General features: G+C 38.8%; 1 protein-coding gene across 14 annotated transcripts in view; it reads left to right on the top strand.

The window, feature by feature from the left end:
• The window catches only part of NUMB (NUMB endocytic adaptor protein), a 92,638-nt gene that overhangs the window by 39,731 nt on the left and 25,904 nt on the right, over nucleotides 1-27,003 (top strand). For 12 of the 14 annotated variants that reach the window (XM_063398641.1, XM_063398645.1, XM_063398650.1 and 9 more), the window contains exon 2: nucleotides 18,168-18,311. In XM_063398641.1, coding sequence (XP_063254711.1) covers nucleotides 18,186-18,311 — 126 coding nt within the window. In that variant the 5' untranslated portion in view covers nucleotides 18,168-18,185. Of the gene's footprint in view, nucleotides 1-1,286; nucleotides 1,369-12,994; nucleotides 13,014-18,167; nucleotides 18,312-27,003 lie in introns of those variants that run through there. The other 2 variants (XM_063398642.1, XM_063398644.1) reach the window with 2 other exon arrangements.

Raw genomic sequence — 27,003 nt, forward strand, 5'->3', positions numbered from 1 at the left:
GATTAAAAATGGCCTGTGTAGATCACTAACTTGATGTTTCAAAATAATGGGAATAAAAATTTATGTAGTTTTGATTGCTTGTCAGGTTTGGGGTTTAGAATCCAGGGCACACTGAATTTCATCCTGTTCTTTCTGCTGTAGTTTTAGGGTTCAGGAGGTTTCATCTTGTACCATCATTAAGTTTACTTCCAGTCAGGATGACTGTAATGTTTAATCTTAAGAAACTTCTAAAATTTGAGTTGGTGGACCAAGAAAGGACTGGGCCTTGAGTTGAACTTGAGAACAGAAGGACCAAGTACAGGAAAGAAACTGAACATGGAAAAACCCACTGCAGCTGTCAGACATGATGCATAGACTGCAATCCTTTCTGGTGATAAGGGACTTCCAATAGGCAATGTGAATATGAGTGTCCTGGAAACTGTTGTCACTTAATGGTGTTGTCATCACTCAGACTCAGGACTTGGAAGGGCTGAGGAAGTTCTGTCAGTTTGTGTAGTCAGACACTGTACTTTATAAAGATGTTTCTGTATAATCCTTATGTAACAGTGCTGATGGTCAACTTCAGTGTGTGTATTTCACAATAGAGAGAGGTGCAAAAGGAGAACATGATTTTTGCCCCTTCCTTTGTATTTTCTTACAGACAGCGAGACAGCGAGGGAATAATGAAGAACTCTGAACTCATTAAATAATTTATCCTTAATTAAAAAGGAGTGACCTAAGTAGACTGCCCTTGGAAATAGTTATTACAGTTTCAAATTGATAGATTTCATTGAAGAAGCCTTATTTTTGTAAAATACTGAATGTAGATAACTGAAGAACATGTTATTGCATTGATTATTGATCTTTTGGGATGATACATATGAGTTCATAAACTTTGCCTTACCATTGCAAAATATGAATTTGGCATTACTCTTGAATCTGGTTAGTGTGAAATTTGAGAAAAAGTGGTTTGTGGCTTGCAACAGCACTTTTTGAGGCATGTGATTCAAATGCCCGTAGACACTTGCATAATTTTACTGTCATGAGACTAGATTGGTCAGAGAAACATATGTAATAGCTACTTGGCTTTTTCTGCTCCTACTTTATAGAAGTTCTGTGATGTAGAAATCCAACTTGTCAAGTCTCAGTGCTGGCAAAGCTGTGTATTTATGCTTATAGGAAGGCTTTATATAAAAGCTTTCAGCATCTGCTATCTACAGTGGATTAGACTGCTATGATGTTGGAAAAAATCTCTCATAGAGAGATGAGTTCTGCAGTTCTTGTCTGATAACCCTTTCCTTTTCCAGAAAGTAATACCACTGGAGGAGTCCACTGCCTTTAGACGTGCTGTTTGTTTGATGTGATGTGTGCAGCTTCACAGAGCTGCAGGTAAGAAGCTGTTGTGTAGATGATTGCAGGAGGTGGCATTTGAGCTGGGAAGATGCAGTGCAAACCATAAGCAGAGTAGAAGGGTGGCTCTGTAATGTAGATAATTGCAGTGCACCTGATGGACAGTCAGCATTTGGAATGAAATCTGACCTGTGGGGAGTAATGTGAGGTACGAGCAAGTGCTCGATAGTGCGAGTAGGGAGAACTGAGCCGTTCTGCTGCAGACAACCTTTGCTTTGCTAGAGTTTTGTTGATGTATTTTTGCAAGACACCAATTGTCATCAGTTACCCAGGGGTGAAGATTGCTAAAGCTGCTGGAAAAATGGTGCGGTTTGAGTGGATTTTCTAGGTTCTGCCATGTGCACTGATGTTTTCTGGCCAAGTGAAATGTATGCCTTTGATAACATCCTCAAAGGTAATGTCCTCAAAGAGACATAAGGTGATGCATGTCCTTCAGGGATTGTGGTCAAGACTGACGCTTCCAGAACTTGTCTGCGAGAAGGGATTATCACAAGATACTGTGAGCTGAAAGGAATCCACAAGGACCATCAAGATGAGCTCTGAAGTGAATGGCCCATATGGGAATTGAACCCACAGCCTTGGCATTATTAGTATCCCACTCCAACCAGCCAAGCTCATCTCAGTGGCACATTAGGAGATCTCATTTTCCTAGAGTAGAGTAAGCTCACTTTCTACCTCTGTTCAGTACCTATGGCACCAAGTCACTATTTGCATTCCCTGTTTGTAACTTCCATTCTGTGAATCTAGTTACTAAGGTGAAGTTCAATATTTGTAGAGGAATTGTAATTAAGGTGTGTGTAATTGATTCCTTGTGAAGGAAGGTGGTGTTCTCTCCCACCTAATATTAATGTCATTCTAAATGGTGTTATATATATTGTCAATGTCATATATGCTACCTATAGGATAAGAGAAAACTGCACATTCTGTAATATTTACTTCTTCACAATTTTCTGGACTTGGAAAGGGAAGGCAGGGCATATTGTTAAGAATGGTGATATATGAATGGAATAGTTGTGCTACAGGCACCTGCCAGAATAATGGAGGTGCTGTTCAAATCAGTGGGCTTTGTGACTAGTTGCTGGTGCAGATAACACAGTTATGATTTTTATGGTTGTGTGAATCTGGCAGCCCAATATCCAGTGTCCTTTTCCCTGAGTCCCTGTCGTGCCTGCCTTGCTGCCATGTGCCAGCTGTTCCATTGCAGGCATTTTTAGACTGCCTTCCTCTTCATCCTGTCTTCTGTTGCCCAGCTCAGTTGCCACCCCAGGATGCAGCTGTCATTTATGGCAGAAGGGCGATGTTTTCCATACCAAGGTGGCAACGCAAGGCTCGTGATTTCACCTGTCAGCCTGGGCAGCAGCAGCATGATTTCCTACTTGCCCCAGCTGTAGAGCTCATACTGCTTTTATGTCAAACTCACTCATATCAGGAGTGGAATTTGTTGCTTGCCAGTGTGGGCATCTATCAGCAGGCAATGCAGAATATGGCAATGGTGGAATCTGAATTATTCAGGGGAAATTCTTGTGAGTGATGCCTTGGTTACCTTCTGCCACTCGCTCTGTGCTGTGTCTGGTTTTTGAGGAGTGACTTACAGAACTGCACTGTGCTGCAGATGAGGAAAGGCTGCTTTGGGTGCAGGATTTCAGGGTCATCAGGTGATATTTCTGTCTTTGCTGAGCTTGAAGCTTCATTGATTGCTCTGATGGACTTGAGAATGAAGACAAATTTTCCTCATTATTTCCTGTTTGATTTTTCTTGTTCTTTTCCCAAGCAGTTTAAAGTTGGGAAGATGACAGGTGTATGATTCAAGAGGCTGTTGCAGCCGTGTGGATTTCCAGCATGTTACTTATGGGGAGTGCACTTTCTGGGATTCTCTCTTTCTGCCACCAAACTCTGTGTGTTGCAGCAGATCACTGTAGCTGTTTTACTGTGGTGAACAACACTTGATTTAGAAAGATGAGAGACGTCTGTGGGCTTCCCAGCTCCAGCCTAGCTGAGGTCATTCAGTCAGACCGGTGTGTTGGTGAGGACTGTTTGGCATCGCTGGAGCTGCTGCATTGCCATTGCTGTTACTGGCAGCCCTGCCTGTGGTCCTGTACTGACCTGAGGGCAGCCTGATCCCCCTCCGGGAGAACATGACCTGCCACAGGGCTGTGGGATTCACTTCCCCTCCTGGAGGAGATGGGAGTGTCATCCCACATATGATAGACTGCATCCTGTTTCGCTTAAGATCATGATGGGGGTGAGGAAGGCAATTCCTATGCCAGTAACAAAACTACATAACTACTCACTAGTTCAGGGTGATGTTGATATTGAACTTTTTTCCTGGCTTTGAACAAGACAGTGAAAAGCTCAATTTGTTCGAATAACTCCATTGTCTTTCTGTCCATGTCTCGGCTGGCAGCTTATTTTAGAGAGTTAGTAGGTGCTCAGTTGCAGTACAGTATGCAGTATTTCTGTAGTTCTTATGAGCCCTAGCTGACAAAATGTTTTACTGATGGCTTGAGATGTCTCTGACTTAATTCAGCATGTCTTGCTCGTAATTATATTTTCATTTGAAGCTTTTGAAATAAAAACATCTTTTCGTGATCTTTTCATGCTGATAATATTAAATTGACTATTTATCTACAGATTTGGGCTAAAATAAACACAATAGTTTAGAGTCAGTTAGGTAGGAAAACTGTTAATGAGGAACAGTGAGATGGTGTTGTGAATATTTATAGGATTTTGGTATTCATGGAAGAGGGTAATAGGCTTAGCTCCTTGTATAGATAAACTGGGACCCTGAAAAGCAGCACTGGCATTTTGAGATGCATATCTTAACTTTGTCTTTTAATGTATGATTGGTTAACTTTTAAAGTGGTTGGTTTAACTTCATCTTACTAAGTGTTCTGTGTCTTACTGCATCAAGAGTATGGGAACAATTTTGATCTTAATTTCCAGATTCTACGGATAATTTCAGTGGAGCTTTTTCATTATTATGTGAAGATTATTTTAAACTGTTTATGTTAGAATGTACATTCTGACCTTTTCTTAATAATAATTTGGAGATGTGAGAATAGCTTGTGAAGAAAGCACATATGCAAAGGCTTGGTTTTGGCTTTTAATGCATTTTTTTAAATAGCAGAATTTCTATGCTGATCTTGAAAGAGATAAAACTTTGCTAATAGAATTAATATTGGGAAGAGAAAGCTGACAGAAAAAAGTTGAATTAAGATCCCAATATTTTATCACCAGGAAGGTGGTACAGTAAGTCTCAATCCATTATATTCTAAGACTTGTCCTTCTGAATTGCCATAGACTTAATTTTGACTAGAAGGTAAAATGCTGATGTGAGTTCTTGCAGTTCATTTAGTAGGTAAAGCAGTTTTACAAGTTTGGAGCAGTCTGTTTCAAGTAGTGACACGAAATTCACAATTATGCCTCCGCCCCGCCCCCCCCCCCCCCCCCCCCATTGTTATATTAGATGAACTGGTTTAAATATTGTTTACAAGCTGGAAGTAAAATCCTGTTGTGGTCTTGGAAAGACCAAATATTTTGACTATATGGTTAGAGAAATGAACATATTGCTTTCATTTCTTAATTAAAGCTTTAATTAAAAAAATCTTCATTATCATGAAGGCATTTTTTAATTATTAATTTGATTTTATGTAGAAAGGGTAGAAAACATCTCCTTGGATGTATACAGAGTTATTTATTTAGAGAAATACATTTTCATTGTTAGGCGTACTTAAAGTGAGTTTGTGTAACCAAATTTCTTTTTCTCTTCGCTGAGTTTAATGGGACTTAAAAAAAAACGATCTGGAGAGGAACCCCAGGATTTATTGATATCTGCAGCTTTATGTGATAATTCTCATTAAGCATGTAGTTGTGGATTCATAATAGTTTACTGCTGGTCAAAATAATGTGTTACTAATTTTAATGACCATCATGAAATCTGGTAACTTCTGGAAGGAAATGTCTGAGAGATGATTATCAGTGTTTAAAAAATAGTGCCTGTGAGATTTTGTAGCAATAGCAGCAGAACTCCTATGTACAGCCTCCATAAAGACCAACATTACTGTCCTTACAAGCAAGAGGCTTTAAATGCCAAGTGATAGGAAGAGGGAGTGGGGGAGGGAAGTATGCATCTGTCTATAAGAGCAGATATGAAAAGCTACTTGGAGTTCTTCCAAAAAACCTCAACCCTTAAATGCAGACTGATCGATGTATCCTTTTATCACTTAATTCCATACAGATCATCCCTTCCCTCCTCTCCCCTCTTACCCCAGATGAAAATATGCAAACACTGAAATTAGTAAGATGGAAGCTTTTGGCATAGGTCTGAGAAGCTTCATGTCTCTTGCCATGAATAAAGAAAAATCCAGCCTTGACTAGAGTTGTGGCAAATTTGTATAATGGTGTAATAATTCCAGATTGTGGGGTTGTTCTTTAAAATAAACACTTGAAATTATCTAAAAAACCATTGTCTTATGAAGTACAGAAAGAAAATGACATAAGTTCCCAGATGAAACCTTTTCTAGCATATATTAGACTTGACTTTATCACTTCATCATCTCTCCTTTATTTCAGCCCATAGATTATATATATATTTATATTTCTTTTATATCCATGGAGTTATGGTTGTAGCTTCAAGAGAGAGGGATTTTTAAGAAAAGTACTATAGCAGAATCTGAGGGAGAAAAAAAGAAGTAAGTCACGAAGTGAACATATTCTTGCTGCTGTCATATGAATATTGTTCTGGTAACTGATTCTACTACACTTGGGTTTGGGGGACATTTTTTCCCCAAATTACATGTATCAGAACTTTATGAAGGTAAATGCTTATAAAAGATATTTCTTTAGTTATGTTGCTGTATATAATTTTCAAAATCACTGAAGTCGTGCTTAGATCTGAAGGCTTTGCAGTGAGCAGACACAGGAAACATTAGGCACAAGGTGAGGTTTTACGTGCTGTGTCATCATCAGGAATGCTAGTTGTCTGCATACAAAATTGTACCAGAAAGCTGGAATTGTGTTGGAATTCTCTGTTTAGACACCTCTCACAGGGAGTATGGTGACAGATTCCTGAAATATTTTTGAGTTCTGTGGGTGATGAAACACGTGGCTCGTATTAGACTCTAGAGAGGATGCAAAATATTTTTAAAGGTATTTAACTGGGGAGGGAGTTCAGAAAGCATTGCATTCTCTGTGCTTAAAAGAATTTATAGCTTGTATCTGACTTTGTTAAGCTAGCTTCTGATTTGATTACAGTTGTGTAAAGCAAATGGATTTGGGAAATAATTGTGTTAGTTCCTTGTAGTGTTTTGTAAAGAGTTAGTATGAAAAAAGTGTTACGAAACAACTCAAAACTTGCACTGGACAGGTGTACAAATGTATACATTGATTCCTACTATAATAAATAAGATTTGTCTAAAGAAAAGTTCATGTTCTTAGAAGTCAACCACAGTTGCAATGCTGGAGACCAGAGTGAGTTCCTAAAAACATTCTGCCTATCTTTTATGTGAAAGTGAATTTTTCTGTTGTTAAGCATAAGGAGGAATGATCAAATGATTTTCTAATATTCAGACAGCCAGAAAAAATTACTGTATCTTTTCTCTGGGCTCATTTTTATTATTAAAACCTGCCACTTTTTCACAAAAGCTTGGTACAAAGCTTCAGTTTCACTTTGAGTTCTTAATTAATATTAAAAATGCCTTTTGTGTCACTTGCCCTCCTTCTTTGCATTGACTGCAGTCAAAAGTGTGGTTGATTTAGCGTGAAGAAAACCCACAGATAAGAGGGCCTTAATGATATTTCTCTGTGGAGGATGGGAGCGATTGAAGTGTCTTGAGCTGCCACGGAGCAGCTGCCAGGCAGTGCTGAGTGGAGCGCCTGGGCCCAGCGCGGGGATGGTGTAACAAGGACTCATCTGTCATCCCGGGAGTGACACACTTCGGGGCAGCCTCGACTCATTTGCATTGTAATTGAGATTGACTAGTGCACCCATGGCTGGTTGCCACAATAATTCACATTTTGTGAGCTGTCTGGAATATACAAATTAATTCCTTTTAAATGTCTTGAGCTACAGAAGCTGCTGCTTCTGTGCGTTTGGGAAAGGGAGATCCTTGCCCTGGAGTGAGGCGGCCCTTGGTGGTGCTGCCGCCGTTGGGTGTGAACAGCTCTGCTCTGGTGCGGTGACAGCTGCAACACGGAGGTGTGGCCAGCTGGGCTGGCCCTGGAGGGACACCAGCCTGGGAGTTGTGCTGCTTCACAACAAAGGCTCCCTAGCACAGTAATTCTCTCTGATACAGTCCCTGCTGGATCCTGGGAAGAATGGAAGATTAGGACGTGAAGTAACACTTCCCAGCTGGTCAGATTAGACCGGGTGATTTCCTAAATGGCTGGCTGCACCACCTCCACTATAGCTTCCAGTAACTTTTGGAAGCTTCAATCAAATAATTAACTTGTGGTGTGGTTTGGGGATTTTTGTAAAAATTCCTTTCTATTTTAGCTAGGAATTGTCCTGCTTCATTTTGTATCGTGAAGAGAAATACTCTTTTATTGAAACCTGGACTGCTGCAGAATTCTATTGCTTTTTCACAGCTCTCACAACAATGTAAGAATTGGGAAATCATCATTCCCTTTTTATTTTCTAACACTATGACACTGTAATTTTTGTAGCTTTCCCCACAAGAAAATTGGTTTTCTGAGGTGAAGACCTTTGATCTATCTCATCTGTCCTTGAGCTGAAGGTGTTAAGTAGTCCTTGCTACCCTCCTTATCCTTCCTTCTTTCCTGCACCTTCCAGTTTCATTTCAGGGAAGGTATAGTAACTACCAGAGCTATTGGTATTGAACCTGAGTGCACTCTGGTCTTGTGCTGCGACATCTTGCTGGCTTTGCTTGGCTCTTTTCATAATAATTCTTACTACTGTTTGCTTATTTGACAATAAAATTTTTAGAGGACTAAACATGAGTTATGACCTTTCCTAGACAATAGTAATAGCTGAATTCATATTCATTGCTATTTATAATTATGGTGGTTTTTTTACTCTTCTTCCATGTTCTTTTCTCTGCTGTTTTTAGTACATAGTAATTTCTTCTTATGAGATGAAATTGTATCCTAAAATCAGTTCATTCTACTCTGGAACATTTTGTGTCACCTGTAAAGAGTTGCTGAACTCTTTTTGTTTGAGAGCACACATGAATGAATGAAACATTGCTGGTTGTGGTGGAGAGCCCTCTTTGCCTCCCTGTTTTGTATCTGAGCACGCTACTACTCATGTGGATTTACTAGTTTCTCTGTACCTGAATCCTACTTGCTGACAGACTAAGCAGCACTGCTGTTCATTCCCACTAAAGGCTTCTCATAAAGCTGATAAAAATTTATGGTTTGTTGTTCCAAATGTTTCCAGAATGTGGGCCACGTGTAGTGCTGGGCTGGACCCTGCTGTGGGCTGGTGTAGAGCAGTGTTGCAGGATAAGTTGTCCAATATGCTCTGGCTTTTGCTTTTGTGCAACATTGTTTATGAACCAAGTCAAAGCTTCACTATGAATATAAGTCTATTTTTTAAAATCTTACTAAAATATATCTTCCTAGTAATCTGGTTTAGAGTGCAGTTGGTTCCTGAAACGTGTGCTCTGGATCTGTAGCTCATTTTGTCTGCTCTCTCTGCTCTCACCTAAGAGCTGGAACCAAAAAGACAGTGTGTGTTCATCTCTTTCTGGACTCCCAGTAAGCAGGGAGTGATCAGGTCAACAGCACAAAGGTATGATTGACTGATTTATATTCGACCAGACCAAGCAGCAGATGTTTGGCCTTGTTTAGTCAACAGTGATTATTTGCTTATAAAATACTCAGAGGTCCTACAGAAGTAAGTCCATTGTAAAATCCTAAGATTTGTGATTGATCTACCAGTAAAAGATGCTTATTCTACTTATAAAAGATTCTTTTTTAATTTTTGAAAATGCATTTATTTTCATGGGATTTGACATGCATAACTTCAAGCTGCAGTTTGTGGAACTGGGTGATTAAAAAACATACTTTTTGGCTGTTTCAGCCCTTTTTGTACTTTCTTATAGATCTAATTTTGTTTTGAAATTTCATATGTATTTGTAAAGATACCTTTTAAACCGAGGTGTTCATGTTGGAAGACTGTTGAGTTGCCTGATATTTAGCTGCCCTAAATGTAAATGATTCACTTGGAAATGATATGGCTTGGTTAGTTCAAATTATTCACATGTGTGCAGGTGAGCTGCAAAGCAGAATTACTTGAACTGCTTTCCCCAAGGCACATAGCTAGTGTTTCTTTACTAAACTTCTGCTTATTTTCAGTTATTGTAGATAATATAATTCAACTCACTTTGTATCACATCAAGTGGTTGGGAGACCTGCTTTCCACTAGTGACTGACAGTCTGCAGAGTATTTTTAGAGTGAGTCTACAAAACAAGGGGATTACTGCCTTGTATCTCTGCTCTTAAACCTCTTAGCATATTGTTTAGGACCATAGTCAGACTTTGCAGTTGGTGTGGTGTCTGATAAATTGGGACGTTTGCTTTAGAATAGTTATTGATGGAGAAAATGAGGCTTGCTTTCTTTTGTTTGCTGAATTTCACAGGTTTGTGAGAGGCAAATGATTTATCTTATATCTGTTGAAAGGGCATTGCGTATCTTTAGGAATAACTTCTGCCTTGCAATGATCAAACTTGTATTTTTGTGACAGTTTAAGAGTGTGAATGTTTACTTTGGTGATACTTCTGTTACATAACATTGTGGAATACTGACTCCTGTGTTTAATTACTGCAGTCTGGGCATATTTTGTTTGAAAAGTGCATTTTACAAAATCCTAAGATTTAGGACAGGGCCTCTGGTAGCTGAATGTTTTAGCCACATAATTGTTAACAGTGTGTTGGAGTACAGTTCATTATTTTATTTCATGATATTTCATAAGCTGTTTGCAGTTTTTGTTTAACTCTGGCTTTTGCCAGTAAAATGTTACTCTCATAACACTGTTTTTTCCCCCTTCTTCCACCCTCATCTGTGGTGCAGATAGAATTGTCAAGTGCTCTGGAAAGAGTTGTGGAATGCTCACATGATACCTTAGTTCAGGTATAAGACAGCAAGAAATTTGATGGATTTGAGGATGACTTGTACTTCACATCATATGATAACAATGCATTATGATTCCAAAGAATGCTGCCAGAGACATTGTCACAGCTCTGATCTCTTTGGTCTTACATAAAGAGTTTAAGGTTGCCATTTCTGCTGTATTTTCAAAGTATGATCTAAATATTACTTTGCAGAAAGATAAGTTTTCTACAGCTGGTATGCTTGCTTCAGTAGACTTTTAGTTATGTGTCCAATAATTTATCTTCAACAGGGAAAATCTCCCTAATTGGAACTCTAAATAATAACAACCAAATATGTTTGCTGGCTGAACAAATGAAGAAATGCGTCACCTCTCTGCATATTTTGATAGAATGCTTACTTGTAGTATGGTATGATTAGATGTTAATTGGGTAATGAAAGGGTGAACGGGTTGGAAAGGCCTGTGGTTAGTCAGCCTGTATTGCGAAACCGGGCTGTTAACGTTTTAGTGAGCATGCTCATACGGTTACATGCCTTCATTTGCTTCAGTGTGACAGTGCTGGATTTAATTAGATTTTATGGGATCTAAACTTACAGAAAGGCTCAAAGTTCTGCATTCAGAATCTGACACATGGGGTGACCTTTTCTTCCTTAGAAGATAAGGGTACTCTGTGTGCTTGTGCTGGTGAATAATTGCAGAGAAGCTGTTGCAGGGCAATTGCAGCAAGTTTTGGCTAACCTTTACAGTAGACTTGGACAGATAGGACATTACATGTTTTTGTACTGTGTAAGTGGGAGAGGAGGGGAGAGTGTTTGCATAGCAGCAATGCTTAATAAGGATTTTTCAGAGAAGTAAAACTCCATCCTGGCAGCTTCATAATAGACAGAGACAGACTATTTACCTTGGCAGCAATCAACTTGCTTTCCTAGCTTGCCTCTTTTGTTTATAAATGAAATGTTCTTACATTGTCATCTTAAATTTAGGGACCCAAATTGTACATTAGAGAGCAAAAGAGATCTAAATGTTTTGAACTGCTTCTATTTGTGTTTGTACTGCAGGTAAGCCTGCTAAACCCAAACCTTACCCCAAGAGTATGACTTGAAACAAGCATATTTCCTCCCTGATGTCCTTGTGTCCTGGTTATAGCCAAGGTTTACCATAATGTTGAAGTGGCAGCAGTGAACTGTATTTTACTGGAAAAAACAATATGAAACACTCTACTGGCATATGGAAGTGTGGGCTGTTCACATTTCCTGGTGCAGACCATTGTGGATTTCACAGTATGATTCAGGTTTTCATAAGGCTCAAAAGATAGCTGTTAAACATTAGTGTGTGGACAGATGTGACCAGGTTGTACTTGCACAAGAACTCAGAGTCACTGAGCTTTCTAAGGATACAGATCTTCAGAGCCATGTGGAGGAATGTCTCTGGAGTGTTTTCCTAATAAGTAGGTTAGGTAAACACATTTTTTCAACAAGATTAAGATTATTTGCATTTCCTCTTAGATCTGAAATATCAGGTAGCTTTGGCAGGAAGAATGCATCCTGATGCAGAAAGCTTTGATGTCAAGAAATGTGAGAAAAACATATTAGACATAGATGAAGTTTTTGCTCCGGGTTTCAGACTGGTTTTGGCTTGGCCCTTCAGCAGTATTAGGTGTATTTTACTGGGGAAGAGCACATAAGGGAACAGATGGTTGTGCAGGTGCTTAGCCCTCACCTGTGTGTGGCCAGCAGGCAACACAAGTATGAATGAGACCTTTTTTTTTCTCTTTAAATTACTTAACCTGATAGTATGAAGTTAATTGAATTTGTTTTTTATGGAGGCTTGTAAATTTTAGAATGATCCCTATAATACATTGTTCTTAAAATTGTATTTCCCTGCTGTTTGAAGTGCATACTTCTGGGAATTTTGTTCGTGTGTCAATACTACTCCTGGTGGTTCATGCTTGTAGGAGGACTTTATACTGCAAATCAGGAGGATGGCACCAGGAGCGGGTGGGTGTGTGTGGGGTGGGGCCGTGTGTTCCCTCCTGCCCCTGGGTACTCTGCATTTGTTGCAGGCTGGAGAGAGTACTTTGCCCTTGTTTGACCCATGACTTTCTTTTTTCGAAATTGGTAAATAGGAAACAATATTAAATTCTGAAAGAAAACAGATAGTAATCCCTGACTTGCTGAATGGTTTTAAAAAACTGACTGAAGACCTAATACTCGTTTTTATCTTTTTTCATTGCGAACAGAAAAGATAACAGATAACAGATAATTGAATGCAGATTAAATAACCTTTGTGGAGGCTAGAGTTCATAAGAAAGATAAAAAATGTTTGTGCTGTTTCTTTGTTGTGAGTGTTGAAACTGTAAGTGGTTGCTTAGCGTGAAATACGTAGCACACCCTAGCTTGAAACCTAACCAGCTGGATTTGTGCATGCAGTTCAGATACCCAGGTATCCATATTGTCCTTCTCCCCTGCAGATTCTGTAGTTTGGATTGCAAGTAGCAGCAAGTGCTCTGCAAGAAACAGCTGTCCACAGTGTAAATGAATTACTTATCTAAAGGTATGGTTACATGGGTAAACTCTTGCAAAGCTAAACTCCAAATTTGCATCATCAGCAGCTTCCTCCTGATCTAACTTCAGTTAATATGAAAGCTTACACATCTCTCACTGAAGGGTAAATTGCTGGCTTGTGCTCACTGAAGGGTAAAAGTGAACACAGTTGTACAGCAGAGCAGCTAACAAGACATGAATTAACATGCTGGTTTATCTTGCAGTAATTTGTTCTGCAGCCATAACCTGATGATGCACAAGGCAGGGAAGCCAAGTGTGCTTCAGTATGCACTTTTATCCATGACAGTGTTGTTTCTGTCTCTGTTGTTTCTGACAATTCTGCCCCTGAGCAGTCAGTGGACTGACAGAGTTGTAAATAGTAGTTTTTCTGTTGGTCAGAGGAATAATGATGCTCCAGCTCTCCTTAAATTCCCTTTGGAGCTCTGTATCCAAAATAGATAAATTTGCGTAAAAATAAATGGCAACATAAATTTATAAACTCATTTGTCTTTTTGATACCTTTTGTAGGTAGGTGCTTTGGGAAATGGTTGAATGTCTAGTCTCATGTTGTAATCTCTTGAGTTACAAAAGCGGTGGAGATTTTCATGTTGTGTGGGTGGTTTTAGTTTTTTGTTTGTTGATTTGGTTGTTTTTGTTGTTTTATTTTGTTTGGGTTTGTTTTGGTTTTTTGCCTTTTTTTTTTTTTTTTTTTCCCCCAGTAGGAATGACCATTCAGATAACTCAGCTGTCTGCAGTAAGATAACCTTGAAATGTACTGGGACCCAGTATGGCTCTGTTTCCTTATTTCTCCAGAAGGCTCAGGCCTTTCAGCCTTTGTTGGCAGTTTGTCTCTGATGTAATGTTGTGTTTTGTGATTTAACTCGATTTTGAGTTCCCTATCTTGACTTTTCACTAGCTTTATCTTCAAAGTCCTTTTTCTCTGGGTCCAAGCTGGATTTGTGAAAGTGAAAAGGAAATAGAGGTTTTGGTGCTTTGGTTGGCCCCTTGGGTGATTTTAGAATACTTGCAATTACTTGACAAAAATAAGTTGCTAAATTAAAAACAAAGTCAAAGTCTGATAATTTTTTTACAGTAATGGTGATGCTGTCAGTTTAGTAGAAAATACACAGCTTATTGCAGCCTAGGCTGGTGTCTGTTGTGTTGGCAAGCACACATGGCTTGCATGGAAATGTGGAGTGCCCTACAAAGAATTCAAGTCGAAAGTGCTCACTCATCTCTCTTTAGAGCTTCTCTGCGGAGGTCCTGAGTTCCAGTCAAAATTAGTAAAAATTTCAGCACTTAATTGGAGCAATTCACTTGCTTCTCTCCTGAATCCTCAAATATGCAGCCTGTGTGAATTGTTCCATTTAACACTTTCCTCATCAGGTGACAGCTCTAGTTATGTTGTCCTAACCTGCATGTCACCAGCAAATTCGGTATTTATTGAACATACTGTTTTGCAACCTACACATAAGTCTGGTATTTCAGAAAACCCAAGTGGAGCCATTGGAGAGAGATTGCTGGTTGCCTGACAACAAATTAATTTTACTGTTTGTCAGCATTTCTATCAGATAGAATAAGCTATTTTTAAACTGTTTGTTGCCAACATGACCTCAAAATTAGAACATGTAAGAAAATGGGTTTGGTTTTTGATGGAAAGGAAGTACTTTGGGCAAAATGCCACTACAGTTTCTCATACAGAATGTAGTTGAGGAACTCTTATTCTTATCCTCCCCTGGGGATTGAGATTCCTGGTCAGTATAAATGTTTGATAAGGCGCCAGTCTCATGGGCACCAGCAATGCCCGGGAGGGAGAAGTCCAACAGAATGCTCGCATAAGCAAATGTTGTGATAAGGCAATTAGACTGCGGTTTTTCACAAGTGATACAGTGGTTGTGTGCTGTCCTCAGTCCTTGCTTTGCTATTCAACAAAGTTTTTGAGATTCAGAATTACCTTCAGATCTTCAAAACTGACACATGAGCCTTACTGCATCTGACTGTATCTGCTTAAGAGTCTGTTGCCCCTTTTGGCAGGGTGGAGTATGTGTGTCCATTTGTTCCTCACTGGAGTGCAAGGTTGGGCAGCTGGGCTGTGAGCCATGTGCTGACCAGATTTCTGCACTTTACACTGAGGCAGCTGGAGCAGTGGCTTTGTTCATCGTGCTGTGGCACTGCCAGTCTGCCTCAGGGACAAGAGTGGGTGTCTGCCCTTATGAGCTGAGGTACCATGTAGAGATTTGCTGCAGTATATTTCCCAAGGTGATTGAATGGCCTCCCTTCAAACTGTGATTCCTTTAGACTGATGCACAGAGTCCTCTGTCTGCAGTCTGTAAAACAAAATAGATAGCTAATATTGCTGAAATACCTCTCTAAGCCTTGGTGGAGAATAGAAGCTTTGCAGCTCCTCTTAAAACTTTGAGAATTGCCTTTGCACATTCAGGGACTTTAAAATGGCTTATAGATTGTAAAATAAGCAATGTTTATAGAAGAGTGTTGTGGTTTAACCCCAGATGGCAACTAAACCCCGTCCAGCCGCTTGCTCACTCTTCCCGGTGGGAGGGGAAAGAGAATCAGAAGAGCAAAAGTGAAAACTTCATGGATTGAGATAACAATATTTTAATAGGTGAAACAAAAGCCACACAGGCAAGCAGAGTAAGAAATTAATTTAATGCTTCCTATGGGCAGGCAGGTGTTTGGCCATCCCTGGGAAAGCAGGGCTCTATCACACACAGCGATTATTGGGAGAACAAACACGGTTACCGTGAGTGTACCCCCTTCTTTCCTTCCTTCTTCCCCCAGTTTTACATGCAGTTCATGGTGCCATATGCTGTGGGACATGCCTGTGGTCACTTGGGCTCAGCTCTCCCGGCTGTACCCCTCACAGCTTTTTGTACCCTGCAGCCAACTCAATGGTAGGGTGGGGTGAGAAGCAGAAAAGACCTTGACTTAGTGTAAACACTCCTTAGCAACAGCTAAACGAATGTGTTATCAACATTTTTCTCAGCCTAAATCCAAAACACAGCACTGTTCCAGCTACTGGGAAGAAAATTAACTCTGTCCCAGCTGAAAGCAGAACAGAGCTGCATCAGCTTAATGAGTGGTGAGAAACACACGTTTTTTATTTTGCACGTGTTCTAATCTCTAAATCCACTCAAGTAAATTCAAGAAAATATTTTATGTTTCTAGTTATGGCAAGCATTTTGTAGCTATGAAGGAATGAAGTTAACACTTCTTTATAACTAGATAATTGTGATTGAGAATTCTTCAGCAGCTTACCATCCCTACACTTATACTGCTTGTTAGACCTCCTGGCTGTTCTAGGTTCCTGCTAGGGACAGTTGCCTACAGCCTTTGGCATACATCCCAACCCTTCACTTAATTTACATTTGGATTTGGATTGCTTGGAGTGTCACCCCTTGTTGCTTTAAAATGCTCATCAAGCAACTTTGAGCACAGTGTTTGCTGTAGAAGTGGTGTTTGGTGTGGCTGTTTTCTAATGTAGAAATACTTCAGGAATTATCCCGTATGCTGAAAGAATGCTCCAGAATGCTGCAAGACCCAGGAATAATGGAATTCAAATGCCACTGAACTTGTGCGTGTGACTATTGTGCTTATTTGCACTTAAACAATTAACATCACCACACTTAAATTACCCAGTCCTAGTGATATAGTGGTGTTTTCTTTATCCATGGGTATATCTTTGAATTATTACTTACCTACAATATTTCTTTTAATAGATTATGGAAGGATGGAAGATTCTAGAGAAATTAATGAGTATCATGCCACTAAAGTACAGTAGGAATTGACTTGTTTAATTATTAATGCTCAAGGAAAAAAGTAACAGTTGCTGAAGGAAATTTTAGGGAGTCAGTAACAAAACCCACAGCTTTTTGTTATTTGGAATGGCTAAAGTGTGCCATGAGATACAAAACAATTAAATATTTGTAATTAGTGGTGGGCAGTGATTTTCTATAATGCTTTTAATTTCTGACTTTTGTTCAGCTTTGAAATAGTTGCATTTTGGCTTCAAACTTCTTAAATGTCAGATGCCACAAGCATGAGTGTGTTGATTTTTCTCAGCTATGTCCTATAGTTTTGACTGGAAGATACTAGTTCTTTTCCAGGTTTAAAATGGTGTTTCAACTGCTTTTAAAGCAGCTTTCATTCAAAGGCCAGCTATTGACACCCACATATGTCTATATTCTGGAGTTTATTCAGTCTAATGGGAAATAAGCATATGTAATCCAATTAGATTTTGTTGTCTTGCATTCTGCAGCATCTTTTTTTTCAGTCAAAATGAGATGTCATGGTTGTGAGAAGGCTTCTTTTTCAGGAAAGATGACCAAATCTCAAGAAGCCCTTCAGTATGTCTTCAATATTCCTCACTTTATATCCCATATGATTTTACTTCTTTAGGTGAATATCAAGTCTTTTTATTAGTAGTAATTTCTCCACTAGCTTCTTAGCTAATTGTAGTTTGAATCTAGTAAAGGTGAGCTCTAAAGCATGGATTGGATTGTATATAGGAATTGATACATAAAGGAAGGTGTTGGATACTAGGCTTCAGGGGTGTATTTGCAGCACTACCTTCCCCTTTTGAAGAAGTGCATTTCTCATTTAACCATAAGAATTCTACCAGCAGACTAAGCAAGGGTTGGACTGTTCCCTCAGTAAAAGCGTGAACCTATTTCTTGTACCTAATGAACAGCACAAGCACCTGATTTTAGGAGCAGTTTTAGAGCTGTGAATCCTTGCCTTGCATGAGTGCTTTGGAAGCTTTTGCTATTGCTGTCCTGCTTGGTTGCTTTAGGTAGGCGTTTAAATTTGGGGAGGCAGGATTTCATGTGCATCGCTCTTCAGAGCTTCTCTGTCAGCTATGTGAGGTAATCGTATGCTCCCAGTAACTGTTTTTCCTGTGTCTACTGCTTCAGTTGTTGTGGAAAGATGTTAAACAAGTAATATAGATTTGTGTTTTCCATTTTGAAGTGAATATCCATCTTTCTCTGAATCTGTGTCCAAAATATTTTCCTCTCACAGGCCCTTCCATTCATCTTTGCAAAAGCTTGGATTTTCCACAGCATCATTTGTCATGATAGTGGTTGACCCAAAGTGGCTAAAAGTGTCTTTGGTGCCTAATGGCAGTATTCTTTTTTTCTTCTTCTAGGACGTGAAAATCTGAGAAATGAACAAATTACGGCAAAGCTTCAGGAGAAAGAAAGATGTCTATGTCCCAGAGGCCAGCCGGCCTCATCAGTGGCAGACTGATGAAGAAGGCGTTCGTACTGGCAAGTGCAGCTTTCCTGTTAAGGTAAGAGTTGCTGCTTTTCTTTTGGATATCCAGGAGGTGCTCTTGCCATGAATTATTATTTGGGGGTTTTTTGGCAAGCGTAAGCCAGAGACATGCTTCATTACACACTGACCTATTTCACAGTCAGCTCTTATTGCAGAGGATGTGGCTTTTTTCTTAAAACCAGATGGCTCATGTAACAAATGCCTTGGAAAATCAGTCTGAGATACGCTACGTTATCATCTAGTTGAAATAAATCATGTAGTTAGGTAGGGGAGTAATACAATATTTGTCTTCAATTTTCTGGAAGATCAGAAGTGGTAGACCTGTTGGATTGCATGGAAAGGTACTCAGTTCTCTCTGTCAAAAGTGTTCTTGTGGTTACAGTTTACTTGTAAGGTAAGTTATGGGCTGTGCTTGGAAAGTAATCGTGCCTCCCTCTCGATAATTGAAAATATTTTCAAGTAACACCTGGGATTTCAACCAGTGCATGAGGTTAGAAGCACTTGCTAACTTTTGAGGATGCCTCTGTGTGTATGTTACAGACTATCAATGCATATGAAACTGAAATTACCTTTTAAAATTCTGGTAACTCATTCCAGATTATCAGAGTATTATAAATAGGTATTTTCTTTTTTGTGTCTAATTCTCCTTCTGCTTTATTTAAGAAACAATAATTTAATACTTTAGAATAGTATTTAATATTAATACTTAATAAATAGCAGAATAAAAAAAATTAGGGTGGCTTGTTGCATGTGCTCCCATTTCTTCCTCAAGGTACACTAATAGTAGATCTACAATAGGTTGGAACCAGATGACACTTGAGGAAGGCCAATGGGTTAAATATCTGTATACAAGGAACACAGTCTATGGTTCTGACACCTAAGGACCTTTCATTAGTTTTTCTGTGTATTAGGCTTAAAGTAATTCTGTCTGATAGTTGAACATGTGATGTTGCTGGGTGAAATTCTTTAAACTGACTGTTGCATATTTTTGTGAAGTTGTGGATTGGTGTATGTATGTGGTAAGTACGAGAACTTTCACACAAGGTTAATGCCCTGTGTTACCCTACTAGAGTTGCTTGTGTGCTTTCAGGTATACTCAAGTGTATACAACGTTTCTAGTTCATGGCTGCCTGCTTATTTTTGTCTTGAGTTATTTTTCTGCTAAGAGGAAGGAACTGTAATTCAGTACTAAACAGAGATGGTGTTTTGCCAAAGCTTTGAAAGTAATTGCTTTGTGAAAGCTCAAACTTAGATTAAGGTTTAACACTGTCTAGGAGAGAACAGAGTTGTAAGTTTGAGGATGATGATTTTTTCATAACTTCGGCATTACACAGGTTGAAAAGCAGAGTGCTCAGTTTCTAGGCATTTAGGTTTTTTCAAACTTTTTCAATCCTTTACTGAACACAAAGGGTGTGAACCACTTCATGCTGTTAAACGACTGACTTTTTTTAAACTCTCAGTCAGGACTTGCACTTCTAATGACAAGTGCTTCCTGTATTTAAATGAAGCATTCATCTATTCTGGGCACATGTACCCAAAGTCAGAAAAAGGTTTTGGCCTATTCTGTGCTGAAAAGGCGTAGGAATGGATAAATCTTTGCATCCTGACATCATAATGGGACTTATGTGCACTCATTAGTCTGCTTTTAATTGGAATTCACTGAATTAATTTAATTTGAAACAAAATGCTTTTAAGGTAAATGTAAGGGACATTTCTTGATTCGGTCAGAATGGTAGACTATTAATATCTAAAAATCTTGCAATTAGGTGAAAACTTAAATTCAGAACAATTTGACATTAAGAGGCATTTTATCTTACTTGATTAGAATTTATTGTCCAAAATAGTGTGCCTTGATATGGACAAAGTGGAAACTTTTATAAGGCTGGAGATGCAGAGTGGGTGTTAACTGGTGTTTAATAGATAGAGACAGGAAGTATGCCATTGTGAGGGAACAAGATAAACCAGATGTAGAGTCATCGCTTTAGTGGGTGGTACTGTATTTTGCTCACAGAAAGAATAGAACTTTGTGCTATTGAAGGAGAGTATCCTGTTACGCCTGTCTTGGGTATTTTTTGGGAATTTGTACATTCCAGGAAAAATATGCAGTCTCCTATGTCCTTAAATATCTGATGGAGTGACTTTTCTTCCTGATGCTCCTCAGTGGAGCCGGACAAAGTGAGATATTTTGGGAAGAATGCTTAATGAATAGGAATGCATTCAAATCTGAAAGATGGTGAATATACCTGAATTTTCTTTGTTTTGCAGTGGAAATTCCAAAGTGGTCTGTTGTCTGTGATGTCTGCTCAACCACACTTGAATATATTGGGAGAGCTGAGGGGGGCTCAGGATTAGGCTGTTCTTACTTATGATCTGCGTTTCCTGCTCTCTAAAAATCATTGTCTGTAATTCTTTGGAGCTCAAAGCATAACTGAGTAGCAAGACCAGAATCTGGCTTTTGCAGGGGTGGTGAAAACTTCATCTGTTCTCACTGAATACCTGAGAATTCTTAATAAATGTTGCTGTAACTGTCAGTAGGATTTTCTATTTGAAAGTAAAATACATGAGACTAGTGTGGTAGCAGCCAAGCTGTGGGCTTTGTTTCTTCTAATGCTTGCTATTTTCTATAGGTAAGACTCTAATGTTCTTTTTTTTTTTTTTTTTTTTTTTTTTTTTTTTTTTTTTTTTGAGGTAGAGAGGGGAGACTAGTGCAAACACGTAAGGGAATGTTTGTTCTTGGTTTCTCTTGTAAAAAAAATCTCTTAAGTTGATTTGGTTTTTAACTTCTTGCCTTTGGGCATTTATATTTTGCCCAGAGCTTGGGTGTTTGTAGAGTGCTACCACAGCTTTATCCTTTTTTGGACATTACAGAGCATGTGGAAGCACTTGGAAAGTCGTGTTGCAAATAGGATTTTGTCCTGCCTTCAGGCTTCGCTCCGTTAGTGTTGGACAGGGACTCCAGTAGCTGCTCATTCATTGGGCTTGGAGGATGCTGTACTGCAAACAGATTTCATGTTTCTGAAAGCTTTTCTGTGGTGGCATGTTCCTTGAAGCTCTTCCTGTGCTCTCTCCACAGCTGATCCTTATTGACAAAGTCCTTTAGTGTTCTGTTGGATTTTGAACAGATCTGATGCATCTATGGATGGTTTTTCCTTTGGGAGAGAAGCTGCAAAGTACAGGGAAAATTCCTGTTATGTTCCTTTATGTTGCTTTAAAATTCAGGGAAGTAGATTCGATCCACAGCTGGTTCTCTCCCGTGTTGTGCTCATAAATTTGGAGGTGGTGATAATCGTGAATGAATACTGTTCCTTTCAGTCAATAGCACTCTTTTTTGTTAACAGTGTGTGTTTTTCTGCTGCTTGGTGAGGCTGTGTTGCATGTAGCCAGGTATTGATCATATTTTCTCAGTCATCTTGGTGTGTGTAGGTGTAATTACAGATAGTTCTTCTCTGTGTTGGAAATCTAACCACACCTGAGGTGGTAACTTGACACTCAGAGATAGGGCCATGCAATGGCTACTGACTTTCCTGCTGTGCTCTTCTGTGTAAACTGCTTTGAATCCACTAAAGTTAAATTGAAAATCAGCCAAGGAGAGACAGGTCCTGTCTGTCAGCAAAGGTATGAAAAGAATGTGAAAGGGATGTTAAACTTGTGTTTAGAAAAGTGATTTGCAAACTTCGCTATTCCATTGGGATCTTAAATGATGTTGCTCTCCTAACTTTGGTGATGTGGAGGCATAATACCTTGCAGCTTTTATAGGTGTTCAACAAGAGTTGCTCTGTTGTTAAACGTGGCATTGGTACATCTGTTGCAGAAGTCTTATTTTCAGGGACAAGTTCTTTTCCACTGTCCTAACAAACTGGATGGTAAATACTGGGTTTCAGTAGTGAATCCTTCCTTGGAGAGAAAAACTGTACTGGATATATGCAGTGTATAGGGGTGTTAGATGAAGAGATTGTATTTAAAACTATTTAGAAGCTGAATATTCTAACAGACATTACAGCTGTGCTTATCAGTGCTATAATTTATTTATACACATTTTTATACATTAGAATTGCAACACATGAAGTTCATTGACATACACATTTTCAAATTTGCTTTCTTGCTCCAGACACTACCTCACTTGAAAAAATGCAGCTCTTCCATGGTATAATGACTAAAATATTTGACACCAGGGCTTCTTTTGTGTGAAAAGCCTTTTTGAGTGTCCCTCTGGGTAAGTGGTTTTCATTCATACAAATGCTCTTTGGAGTAACTGGCCTGTGAAATTTATATCAGAAAAATTAGGTCATTTCCTTCTACCTAAGAGAACTAAACAAACAAAACATTTGCAATTCTTGGTGGCTCTGTCCAAAAGGATGCGTTAAACAGAACATTAACAGCTGGTTACTACCTGGTGTTCTAGAAGACTCAACAGTTGTGTGTATCTTGGATAATTTAGTTGGTTTTGTTCTGTCACTTCCATGTTCTTGGTGGTCAGTCTCTTTTGACCTTAAGGCTACTGTTGTATATCACCTGCGAGTTTACTTGCATTTTTTTATATGACCTGGAAGACTAAAAATGCTGGTGAAAAAGCTGGTGTGGAAGAGTAACAAACCATTTCTATCTCAGGCATCCAGGGTTTGCTGCTGAGTATCTGGTGTCATTGGAGTTAGCCTTTGCACTGAATTTGATCTCTGTATTAGTGTTGACAAATAACAATTGTATGGATACAGTTGTATGTTTGTAAATAAAAGAATTGACTTTTCAGAACAAGTACTCTTGAACTGTTTCCTATCTAACCCTTGCTTTGATGGGAGATGTTTGGAAGACACTGCATTGCTTTGTGTTCAAGAAGAGACAGAAGGAAAGGGAACAACTGGCACAAGCCCTGTAGAGTGTCCTCGCTGGGACCTGTGGATGTCAGTTCTCCTCCCTGGGGTCCCTGTGTTCAGCTGTATGAGGCACTGCTGAAACCACCATCAGTAGGAGCTGGGCCATTTCAGTCACCTTGCTCTGTGCTCTCACACCACTTGTGGCTGCCCAGGTGTCCTGTTTAGTTTGGGAATTTGCATTTTGAACTTTATTGCATACTGTGAAATTTATAAATCTCATATTTAAAATAGCTTCTTATTTTTAATGAGTTTATAAATACAGCTTGCATTCTGTTTCTCCAGCTCAGACAAACTGGTACCAGCACAGGTGACTGTGGCTTTTATTTTATATCTTAAATGCACTTCTAATTTGAAATAATAGCTATGAAAGAATTTACCAGCATGATGCTGAAGTGCCTTTAAGTTAAGCATGTGGTATTTTTCACTGTGAAAGCATGAGGTGCTTGAATAGTCTGTGGAAACTATGTTAAGCATTTTTAAGAAGTTAATGTGACAAATCTGCTGATTTCTGAAATGCTGTACAGCCTTACACATTAAACACTAGAAATCTCTACCTCTGAAGGCATGAACTGATGTTAGCCCGAACAGTAATCATTCCTATTGAATGCTAACCCTCAGCAAGCAATGGTACATTTTAAAGATCCTGCAGCTTTTAGCATCACAGGAAAAAGGCTGGAAAACAGCTAATTATAAAAGATGGTGGTTATAATGGAAGATGTAAAGCTTACCTCCAATATATTCCTATGCATTTTTGTCTTGGCTAAAAGGAATGTAAAGCAATCCCTGATCTTCAAACCTTTCATCCTAGTGTCCAGCCCATAGTTTTGTTTGAATAGCCTTACAAACAAGAAGTTTTAAATGGAGGTTCTTGCTGAGTTTTAAAAACCTCCTGTCTTTGGCAAAGGTGAAATTCTTAAATAGTTTTATAAACTTCAGGTCGTTTTAAAGATATGACAATTAAAATGGCTTGGATCACCTTGAAGAAATACTTATTTTACATGTAATTTAGGTGTTGGAAGTCAAAAAATTTTCATTGGGTTATACTTTTTAATTCTGTTTTTTGAAGTTAGGAGATCTCCAGTTTCATACATGGAAACTGAATTTTTTGCAGGAGTTGAAGAAAGGGTACAGTGTGTACCTGTGCAGTGTTTGTATAGAACTGGGCTTTCAACACTTGATCTTCCTTTATATTTTCTGTTCTTTTTTAAAAAGAAGTTTTAAGTTTATTATGAAAGTTTTAAATTTATTATTAATTATTATTATTATCAAATAGTACTGAATTCCTGGAAAAATAGGAATTGCACATGAGAGCATACAGTTGAAAACCAAAGTCTGACAGTGCATACTGAAGCTGTAAAGGGACCAGGAGAAATAGTGTGTTTAACTGCATCAAAGGAAATTTAGGGATATGCATTAGCAATAAAAACTCAGGAAAATAACATCCCTTTCTACATGTAAACTACAGGGTAGAAGGTCTAGCCTATTGCTCTCCAGTTACAGAAATGTCATAATACTTCAAGGCTGACTTCTCTGATGTAGATGTGGAAGTAGATCCTGCCCTGAAGCAAGTGCTGTCCTACATAACCTCCTGAGTTCCCTCTCTGCCTCATTTTAGGGATTTGTAAGAAAATGAGGAGTATAGCATTTGTGTATCCTGTACTGGGCTTCTTTATTGCATCTTCGATATTCCTGACTCACAGTGTTGTTTCTGTAGACAATGATAAAGGTCGTGTGAGAACCAGTATGCCAAATGCACAGTGTGGCTCTTAGGTGGATGCGATGTAAAAAATAGGGAGAACTATTGGTGTAGATTCTGCTTTAGATTCTTTTGCTCCTCATTATTCAGAGATATTTAGCAGTCATAGGCTGCTACAGTTCCTTTTTGGGGAATTTACCATGCTGGTGGGACATTTTGATTTTTGGTGACATGTGTAGCATCCTAACTAACCTATAGCTTTGACTAAGCAAAATTAAACTTTGTTGGTGCTTAATAATAGAATTTCTGTTGCCTGTGCTTCAATAGCTTTGTCTGAGGAAACATCTGTTTCAAACTAATAAATCTAGAAAACAGGAGCATGAGTGTGAGGGGAGAGAAATAAAATATTAAACATTGTAATGTAAATCTTAGAAGTCAGTGGAAAAGTAGCTCAGCTTAAAGGCGTATACAGGATTTCTGGATTTAGGCTTATGTCTACTTGCAAGACAGCATTTCACTCTGAAACTTTGGCACTCAGGCTTTAATTCTTGAGCAATGGCAATTCTAGAAGCGTATCTGCACATGCAGATGTCAAAGAATCAGCCTTGCTGTTGCAAATAATACCCCAGAACTTACACAGAGGAAGAACGAGGAATGTCATTACTTCTAGGAAGGATCCCAAGAAATGCTGGTGTGCTTCTCTTTATGGCAGCTCGTTTCCCAGCACAGGACACCTTGGCCAAGACTTCAAGTAAGCTCATTTCCTGTGTCCATCTAGTTTCAAATGTAATCCAAAGAACCTAACCTGTTACTGCAAATAAAACAGTGCATGTGAACATCTACTGATACATCAGTTATTTGTGTAGCCGAGTCTTCTTGAAAGAGAGTCTGTAAATGCATATTAGCAGACTCAAACAAACAACTGGCTTGAGTGAGTCATCCAGGTTGAAGGAGCTCTGGTAAAAGATCTTTTTGCCAGCTGTTACTGTTGAACATCGAAATTTTGACAGCTGAGTCAGCCAAGTATTTGTGAGAGAAACGAAAACAAAGATCAGGGCAGTATTGCTTGTACTAGGACACAGATGGTGTTTTATTTCTGACCTGATATATTACCCCTTGATGTTTTAGTAGGAGGAATTTCAATAGCACGTATTTGGGAGAAGACAATAGAAAAACTTCACCAGAACCACTTGATATGGTAACTTGAGTGGTTGGTTTTTAGATGAAGTTGGAAAAAGTTTAAAATGTTGAAAAAGAGTAATGTTTCTCAAGCACTTTTCAAATTCTAAGGATGCTTTGCTTTGTGCCAGTTTAACTTGTTCCTCTGATTGCTTTATGTTTGGTTTGAGATTGATACCGAACACCAACTTCAATGAAAGAGAACATAAAAATCAGTAATGAAGAGGGAAAGTTTTTTGGTTTCTGTTTATTTTGCTGTACCATAATCTCAGCTTCTTTTTGCTAAAAATGTTAATATGAGCTGTGCTTCTATTTAGTAATGTTTGCATTAAGGACTTTTCTCCAACAGCCACTGAAAGTATTTTATTTGGATTAGTGCTTTTATGGTATGTTACTCTGTGTGTGGACTCAGCCCCCTTGGATTTGAGCTTTCTATAAAAGCAATAGTGGTTAATTTCTGCTATAACGATTAAATCTCTTACAGAACAACTTATGTCCGAGAATTGCTGATGTCATGACTATCATTCACCGGTTACTATGGAAATTAAGTAGGATTGCATTCAATATTAATACTGCATTCTTGCTATGTGCATTTTCCTGATGGAAAAGTACTCTCTCCAGGAATGTTAGCTGCAACAATCCCTGTAACAAGAAATGCTCTTTGCAAATATGTCAGAGATACTCCTTTCCCTCCTGTTCTCCAAGTCATTATCCACCACAGTACAGCCTAGGCAGTTCACGTGGATTTTTGGGTACGGTCCTTGAGTGTGTTTGTGATAATGTGCTGTCAGAGATTTGCATGAGATTTTACTTAGATAGGATAGTTGCTGCCCAGGCACTTCAACAGTATGTTTCTTCTCCTTTAGTTTGAAAGGGAAGTTCCTTTCAAAGATCTTGAAAGATTATGTATAGAAGTGTGAGATTTAAAGTGATTTCCATGTAATCTCCTTCCTGTGATGTAA

This window comes from Prinia subflava, chromosome 5, assembly GCF_021018805.1.
Source record: "Prinia subflava isolate CZ2003 ecotype Zambia chromosome 5, Cam_Psub_1.2, whole genome shotgun sequence".
Classification (NCBI taxonomy): domain Eukaryota; kingdom Metazoa; phylum Chordata; class Aves; order Passeriformes; family Cisticolidae; genus Prinia; species Prinia subflava.